Raw genomic sequence first — 9153 nt, forward strand, 5'->3', positions numbered from 1 at the left:
CTCCAGAAAGGTTACCCGTTTGCATTGCTCTGCAGTCACCTCTTTCCTGATCCGTCTCCACTAGATGGTGAGCAAGCTGCCTCGTTCACCCTGTGTCTCCGCGCCTTACACTGTCCCTGGTGGATGCTCACCAATGTTTATTGAACTGAACTCAGTTTCCTCTGCCGCTCTTTTTCTATCCAATTGATTTTCAGGTCCTGTCAATTCCACTTCAAGAAGTTTCTCACGTTTGTGCCCTTACCTCTACTCCACTGTTACACTTCAGTTCCGGCCTCATCCTTGCTGCCCCGACTCTTACAGCAGCCTCCTAAGTGGTCTTACCATCCTAGTCTTTGACCACTTCACTCAGTCCCCCTCCGGAGTCGCACAAAAAGGATCCTTCAAAAATGCAAATATGATCCTCTTTCTGTGCTACTTAAAATGCCTCGTGGCCAAGTGGTTACGTTCTCACGCTCTGTTGCGGTGGCCCCGGGTCTCGCTGGTTCAGATCCTGGGTGTGGACATGGCACCACTTGTCAGGCCACGCTGAGGCAGCCTCCCACATACCACAACTGGAAGGACCCACAACCAAAAAAATATACAACTATGTACTGGGGGAGGGGGGAGGGAGAAAAAGCAGGAAGAAATGCTCCTCTTTTATAGTGCATTGCTCTAATGACCTGTCAGCCTCCCCAGTTAGCCCAGAGGTCCTGTTCCTGCATCTACACGTGTCTGCTTCCCTGGGCTAATAAAGTGCCCAGCACAGTAGAGCGTTTGGTCTTACAAGGGAGGAGACCACAGCCTAGCCCTGAGAAGGAATGGACATCTCTGTAGATGAGCTTTTTGCGGTGAGGAGGCACCCAGGCCAGTCCTTCGTCCCAGATGAGACCTTGAAGTCCCTCCCAATGGAACATTCTGATTGCCTCAGACTGTCTCCACTCACCCCCCCACCCCCACCCCAGCCCCATCCAAACCCTCAGGAAAGAGGGGAGGTCACTCAGTAGTCAATTAAGAACAGTGGGCCAAACACATCTCCAGCAGAGGGACCTGCTGAGGGCTCTGTGGCCAAGCCTCCCCTTGGGGAGGTCTTCAGTCCCCCACTCCCTTCAGCCCCTTTCCCCAGACGGCCCCCACCTCAGGGAGAGGCAGGCTTAGAAGTTGAATCTGATGGAAAAGAACTCCAATCCAGATAGAGCCAGAGCTTTTACTGGAAAATGAAAAAAGCAGCAGTAGTGAGGAGGTAACAGTGTGGGAGCACTGGCTGGTTCCCTGGGTCTCCAGAGAGACCAGGAAAGTGAGTCACAGGGAGAAGAAACACCCCAGCTCAGAGGGTGGGTGGGAACGTGGCCTAGATGGAGTTATGTGCAGAAGCGATCCCGGGAAGCGCCTGACGTGCCACAGGGTACCGTCACTGTGGTCATTCAGATTAACCTACCCGCTGCGTGCTGAGCGTGCTTCATTTTTCACCTTCAGTCTAATTATTATCTTAATTTTCAGTAATTCAGAGCTCTGACACTTGATTCATTTGTCCAACATAAATATAACATTTGTGACAGCCCTACTTGTATATCAGGCCCTGAGCTGGGCACCAGTGAATCCGAGAATTAATAAAACACAAATATGGTTCCATTCCAGAAGCATTTTGGTTCATGACCTCAAAACACAAGGCACAGTTCCAAGTGTGCTGGGGACTGAAAGAGAAACAAATGATCCTTGCCCTCGGGCTTTTTGGCCTCTGTTAAGGAAGATAACTTTTAGTACATCTATGTCATCCCTCTGAATAACAGGTGTAGCATCTCACGGGTTGTGATTCCTTTTTAAGGCTTAGTTAAGCCTAACACTGCCCTGCTGGGGCCCCACCCTGTGCCCTGTGGTCTAGGTGCTATAATTATTTAACTACAGGGCCTGCTCCCTATGGGCACAGCTGTGTCTTAATCTGTGTATGCCTGACCCTTGGCACAGTGAGGGACCTGAAATTCAGTAAATGCTCAGTGAATTGGATTGAATCAGCCAGGTGAGATCTCTGGAGGTGATACTCTAGCCCAAGGGAAGAAAGTGTGGTCTTGGCGACCTGCCCCAGGGGTCCAGGAACTCTCCTGACTCCTTCACCTGCCTCCCCTGGGCCAGGAGTGAGAGGTGGGGGGAGCGGAGGCAGAGATGGCAAGCCTCTTTTGAGTTCATTTTGCCATCCTTTCCTTGGGGAAGTGGATGTTTAGCCCACCTCCTATCCACTAAGCAGCCATTTTTGGGTTGCAGATGGACCGGGGAGAATTCCAACAAGACTCAGTGCTGAAGCAGCTGGAGGTCCTCAAAGAGGAGGAGAAGGAGTTTCAGAACCTGAAGGTAAGAACAGCCGCAGGGTATGAGATGAGAATCTGGTCTTCAGCTCTGAGGACCAAGACTCAGAGCCAGACAAATGCTGGCAGCAAGCCAAAAAGAAAGGCCAGAGGCCACTTTGGGGACAGGCGCTGTCCTCTCCCTAAGGTGGGACACTCCCCTGCCGAAGGCACTGCCCTCTCACCCCCACACTAAGGAGTGAGAGAGGGCAGGTGGAGGGCCGGCACTTCTCTCCTCCTACAGCCTCCTCACAAATCAATTTTAAAATTGTTTCCATGTTCTGGACAAAAACAGAAAACAATTGGAGCCTGGCTCTCCAGTGACTTCGCACTGCCCTTACATGAAGAAACATGCCCAGTGGCGAGCCCCCGTTTCCCTCACTTCAGCACCTGCTCGCCTTGCTGCCACCTCAACACCTGCCAGCCCTCTCTCCTCAGTGTCCCCACCAGCCCCACCCCATTTCTCCCCAGCTGTCTGTGCTCATCCCTTCCTGTGTGAGGCAGGCCTGGCTCAGCCTAGGAAGCCCCAGCCGGCTCAGAGCAGGCTCCGTCTGCCAGTGACCCTGCTCTTACTCTTGCTCCCAGGACCCCACCAATGGCTACTACAGTGTCAACACCTTCAAAGAGCACCACTCGACCCCCACCATCTCGCTCTCCAGCTGTCAGCCGGACCTCCGTCCCGCAGGCAAGCAGCGGGTGCCCACAGGCATGTCCTTCACCAACATCTACAGCACCCTGAGTGGCCAAGGCCGCCTCTACGACTACGGGCAGAGGTTCGTGCTGGGCATGGGCAGTTCGTCCATCGAGCTCTGCGAGCGGGAGTTCCAGAGAGGCTCCCTCAGCGACAGCAGCTCCTTCCTGGACACGCAGTGCGACAGCAGCGTCAGCAGCAGCGGCAAGCAGGATGGCTACGTGCAGTTCGACAAGGCCAGCAAGGCTTCCGCCTCCTCTTCCCACCACTCCCAGTCCTCTTCCCAGAACTCCGACCCCAGCCGGCCCCTGCAGCGGCGGATGCAGACTCACGTCTAAGGATCCCCAACTGTGGGTGGGGAGGGCCGCGGAGAGGTGCATTCTGGCTCTCCAGAGACGATGGATACTTTGCAGAGGACCCCAGAACCGGCCGCCTCCAGGACAGCCCCTGAGCGCCTCTGCTACCACCCTCCTCCGAAGCCCTGATCAAGCACAAATGTGGGTCCCCAGCTGCAGTGTGCCAGAGGCGTGCGGGTGGGGAAGTGGTCAGAGGATGCAGCTGAGCACACTGTGCTCCGTGCTGGACCTGCCAGCCGCAGCCCTTTCCTGGAGGCCCCTCCGCTCCCTGCTCCTCCCACAGGCGCCAGAGGCAGCTCTCACTTCGCTTTAATGAAACTGCCATCCACTCTCCAGTCTCCCCGTGAGCTCTGCCCTCGGCTGCCCATAAGCCCTACCCCTGTGCCTGTGCTCCTGTACGACCCTGGGGAGAAGGGGGTGAAGCTGCCCCAGAGACCCCAGCACCCCCCACTGCTCAGCACCCAGACCCTGGAGGCTGAGAAGCCAGAAACAGCCCTGGCCAAAGGAGTGTCCCTCCCCGCCCTGGCCAGGAGCCCACCCCTAACTTGTTTGGTGTTTTGTGTCCATACCCTTGCAGTTCTGTCCTTGGACTGGATGCCACTGAACTCTGAGGAGGGACTGGCCCAATCAGAGACTGGTGCACTGGGAGGGGAGGGAGCGGAAGGAGGGAAGGCATGAGCATTTGGGGAACCCCTCACCCTTAGCAGGCTGTGGGATTCAGAGCCTCCCCTGCCCCCCACCCTCGCGCTGCTCTGTGTACCTCCTTCCTCCCCCACAGCACAATCAGAGCGAATACAAGGAGTGTGGGAGCTTCTCTGGTCAGGGTCCTTTAAACAGTCCTAGAGAGTGTTTCCTAAGAGCTGGAGGGTTGATGAATCTTCAGGGGCCTTGATTCACACGAGGAACAATGGTCCTATCTTCAGGAAGACTCCATGGGTAAGAAAGAAAGTGTATCTACACCTCACCCCTCCTGCTCACCACCTGAGAATAAATGTTAGGGCCATCACTCCACAAATCCGTTCTGTCCTTCTGTTCCTGCAGAGCCACGGGAAGAACCCAAGAGCCCAGAGTAGGCTTTGGGAACCCAAGGTTCTTTGCCTTCTTTATTCAATTTTCCTAGATAATGAAGGCAGTTGATAGCTCTGGTTGTGGTGACAACAGCACCTACAGACAGATGCCTCACCTTGTGGTTGTGTACAACCCAGAGGGCGTGCAAAAGCAGAACTCACCAACCACCCGACTCAGCTGAATACAGCTCAGCGGCAAAGTGGTCATGCTGCACACTGGAGGGGTCATTCCAGGCCTTGCTCTCAGCAATATTCTGCAAGGGAAGCTCCCTGCATTAGGGCTTCAGGGAAGGAGGCCCTCTTCAAAGAGCCTGTGCCACCAAGCACCCTAACACTCTACTATGAGACTCAGTAATGTTCTACAAATGGCCTTGTTTGCATGACAAGCTTGATGGAGTGATGGCAGATCAGATGGGAAGAATAAATCGGGGCAAGTTAGAATGCTAGTTCAGGGAACAGAATTCAAATGGAACTTTGGAGAACCCAAACTGTCCCTAAGGTTGGAGGTTCCTCCTAAGTTTTAGGCCCTTCTTCTCCAACCTTTCCCAGTAGTCCTACCTGTCATGGGAACCTTCATCTCTAAACTCTGTGCTTCCTTCCATACATCGATTCCTTGGATGGCCCCAACCATAGATTCTGTACGTAGCTTTCATAGTGCCTCCACTCAGGCAACTGTTCGGCTTCCACCATGCTTCCTATTGCTTCAAAGCTCCCAAGTTCCCTAGCTCCCAAGGTGGTCTTCCCTACGTCAGTGGTTGGGGGAGATTTACTTCCTAATCCTTACCACAGCCTGCCTGCCTTGCCTCTTGCCCCCTGCCCCCTGCCCCCTACACACATACACAGCTCTCATAATAGGGTAGAGGTGCCCATCTTTTCCTCTCATAATAGGGTGGAGTTGCCCATCCTTTCCTGGAACCCAAGGTTATCACACAGAATAACCAGAAGAAAAGGGAAGAAATCCGTTTTCCCATGGAGCAGAATGGCCTCTTCTCCCCTCTGAGCTTTGGGCCTCCCCCCTGCCCAGGGGAAGAACGTGGACTATCAGGAAGATGAGCAGAGAGCACAGGGGCTGCACAGTCCAGGCTCAGACATGCAGTGCCCAACCCCCTGAGCTGTCTCCAAGGTACAAATACAGCAAAGAGATGCTGAAGGGACAGGAGGTCATAAGTGAGGCCTGGGCAAAAGACAAGAACATGGAGGGGAAAATCAGTAGCATCTGGGGGCTTCTGGAACATTGAGCACTGAGAAGGAGCCCAGACTGAGCTATGTGCATCCCTCAGTGTCTCCAGCCCTATTTACTTCTCACAAAGGAGTGAGGGTGCAAAAGAGCTGGGAAAGGGAGGTGTGAAAAAAAATTGAAGGCAGCGGGGAGCCTTGAATTCCACTGTAGGTGATTGCAGATTAACTGAAATGAATGCTTTACATTTATAATCTTATTTAATCCTCACAGTTTTACAAACTATCACCATTTTATAGATGAGGGATTGAGGCTGAAAAGAAGCCAAAAGACATGCATGCCCAAGGTCACAGAGCTAACAAGTGGCAAACATGAGATTTAAACACACGTGATTTCCTTGGTAAAATGTTTCCAGCCTACAGTGCAAACTCAAGGCCACTTTCATCCTAGAATATGATGAAAATGGCCAACAGCAAAGGCCATCTGCTAACACCCACTCTGGGGGAGGCCAAGCAAGGACAGCTCCATTAGGAAGGCGGGACTGGCATCCTCCACCTCAAGTCCCCAGATGACCTGGACAGACCACAACTCCCTGGGAGACAAAGCTGTTCTGTGTATCAAATCACCCCCACCCCTACCAAGGCCAGTATCCAGTTTTCTGATAGCTTTAAAATCCATTATTGGCTCCGAGTCACTGGATGGGAGCCCAGTTTCTGACTCTCAGGCTCGTTATCAGTCTGGAAAGGCCAGGGTTATTTCCACCACTTCTTCAACTTTCACAGAATAGGAAGCGCTCCCACAGGAAGAGCCAGAATACCACATGAAGTCTGTCCCTGATGGAGCCTACTGAACCACGGGCCATCCAGGCACAGGCCTTGAAGCTGCCTTTGACTCTCTGGAGTGGAAAGGACCGGGGCAGATGAAAATAACTATGATGCAGTCCTTAGGAGATTTCTTAGAACAGGAGAAAAGGAAACAACAGGACTTCCGTCTCTCACTTCCTGTATGGGAAGGCACATACTCGGGGTAGGGTGTATGCTCTTACGGAATCAGAATTGAAATCCCAGGGAACACACTCCACAAGTTCAATTAGCTCTTCCCAGGTATCGTGTGCGGCTCATAACGGCACCAGAAAAAAAGACAGAGGGGAGTCCTGCAATTAGTTTCCTCTCTAGGAAGTTTCCCTATAAAATAAACTCTTTATTAAAATAAAAGTATAAATATTTAAATAAAAACTATCTTAATTTGCATAAAGATTTTTATTTTAAAATACCACTTGGTGTGCCTATTTAAAGAAACGTAAACATTTAGACATAAACCAATGACATCTCAACTAAATCTTGAATTTTACTTCCCCTTTAAGAAAGTCTTTTAGAAGTCTCTCACTAAGTTATTTTTAGGAGATGTAACCACATACCAGCCATTTGCAGCTTCAGCATCAAAACTACCAGCAATCTTTGAGAATCACTGATAAAGAGTGCTCACTCTGATAGTTACTTGTCATTTTCAGTAAGACTCCGATCATCTTTTCCCCCACCCCCTATGTTTCAATCTTCCCAATTAGGTCATAAACTGGAAAAAATGAGAAAATTTCAAGCTACTCTTCTTTAAAAATAAGGATTTGTTTTCCTGAATGAATACAATTTTGTGGCAGGGAGAGGAGGAACCGCCGTTCTTTCCCTCTCGATTCTTCCTGCATCCATCTCCTCTCCTCTCTGCCGGCTGGGTTTCTGACACACAGTGAACGCTTCCATTACTACAGGCCCGATAGTTTTACTCCTACCACAGCCCTCATCTTTAAAAGGCGTTTTGTGAACACACACCATTCACAAGACGCACCACTGAACTGTGGTCTACATCCCCGGTGCCAATCTCCACCTGCCACTCCATGTTCCCAAAGCTGCTCTCTGGGACAGTACTCAGCCCACCCATGGGGCTGGGACATCCTCAACCCCTGGGCCAAAAGCTTCCCTTGGGCTCACTGATCAGCGAGCCCCAGCCACACAAAGGCGTCTGCTTCCGCTGCTTCTTGACCTCATGACCCTTGGAAATATCTTGGAATGCCATGAGAACATTCAAATAATGCTCCTTTATAGCCATCTTCTTTGTGATGAATCTAAAGTACTAACGTTCAGAGAGCCAGCCCCGTGGCTGAGGGGTTAAGTTCACGCGCTCTGCTTCAGCAGCCTGGGGTTCGCCAGTTCAGATCCTGGGCGCAGACTTATGCACCGCTCACCAAGCCATGCTGTGGCAGCATCCCACATAGAAGAAGTAGAATGACCTACAACTAAGATACATAACTATGTACTGGGGCTTTGGGGAGGGGAAAACAAAAGAGGAAGATTGGCAAGAGATGTTAGCTCAGGGTCAATCTTCCCCACCAAAAAAAGCGCATACTTTAAAGTATTAATGTTCAAAGACAAGGTAAGTGAAGTTTCAGAAAACCGGTCTTTGGGAGAACTGGAGTCTTACTAGGTGGAGCTTTGCTGAAATCTATTCCCAATTATACAAGAGGAAAAGTGCCACTCAGGATACGAACCAAACAAAGGACTCATCCCCCTGACGGTCACCCTCACTTAGGAAAACACGCTCAGGTGGACTAAGTTAAAGACACCACCTTCACCAACTTTGTAAGGAAATTAAAGGGCCAGAGACTAGAAAATATATTTGTGACACTAATGGGCATGGCACTGGTAAGAAATACTGAATGAAGAAGGCAGTGGAGATAAAGTGATATAGATAGGGATTCAGGACTTCTACAGCAGAATTTTCAGATTAGAAGCTCCTATCTGACTTTTAGAAGTTTCTCCAGCTCTCCTCACAGGCAGGGCTGCACCCGTGGAACACAGATCTTGAGAAAAAAAGCACAGAACTAGAGAGAATCTCCCTACCAGACTCTAACTCGTACTCTGGTGATTTTTCCCTCTGGAGAGAAACACACTTGTAAGCAAGTGAAGACATTCCTTAAGTGTTAAAGTTGGTGATACATGTAGATAGTGTTTTAGGAAGCCTCAGAATGATAGACGGTTCTGGAATAGCTTAGTTCAACAAAGTAATTCCAACTTTGATACCCTAGGGTGATCTCAACATCTGAGCCTTCTTTCATTCCCTCCACCCAGCTCCACCCTCCCAGTCTTAGAAGATTCTTGAGAAGCAGCTGTGCCGCTGTAGAGGGGTGGGTATACTTTAAATTGTTGAGTTTTCCCTGGGTATCTGAAATCTGCCTTCCAAAGTTCATTTTTTCCCTAAAACTTTCGTCAGATGCTCTGTGCTAACCTTCCTAAACAGGCTGTGGTTTCTCCCACCTGCTCCCAGCTCTCTGCAATCCCTTTACGTGAAGAGGAGGAGCCTTCCAAGATATTTGGGCTCCCCCCAAACCTGACGTCTAACGACACTCGAGCTTCATCTCCCCACCTCATTTCTCAGGCACGGGATCCCCAAGATCCCAATGAGAGAGGTAAACTTGTTGAGAAAGAACTGGAGGGGAAAACAGGCTATAACTACAGCTACACACACACATATCCCTCCTTAAACTTTTAAGTTGCAA

The 9153-nt window shown here is 50.7% G+C and overlaps 1 protein-coding gene across 3 annotated transcripts in view; it reads left to right on the plus strand.

Moving 5' to 3' along the window:
* The window catches only part of KIRREL3 (kirre like nephrin family adhesion molecule 3), a 532785-nt gene extending 525941 nt beyond the window's left edge, over positions 1 to 6844 (plus strand). For all 3 annotated transcript variants that reach the window (XM_014845407.3, XM_070489941.1, XM_070489942.1), the window contains 2 exons: positions 2236 to 2322; positions 2901 to 6844. In XM_014845407.3, the coding sequence (XP_014700893.1) occupies positions 2236 to 2322; positions 2901 to 3344 (531 nt within the window). In that variant the 3' untranslated portion in view covers positions 3345 to 6844. The remainder of the gene's footprint in view (positions 1 to 2235; positions 2323 to 2900) is intronic.
* Positions 6845 to 9153: the final 2309 nt, after the last annotated feature.

The sequence above is a fragment of the Equus asinus genome, chromosome 20 (genome assembly GCF_041296235.1).
Source record: "Equus asinus isolate D_3611 breed Donkey chromosome 20, EquAss-T2T_v2, whole genome shotgun sequence".
Classification (NCBI taxonomy): domain Eukaryota; kingdom Metazoa; phylum Chordata; class Mammalia; order Perissodactyla; family Equidae; genus Equus; species Equus asinus.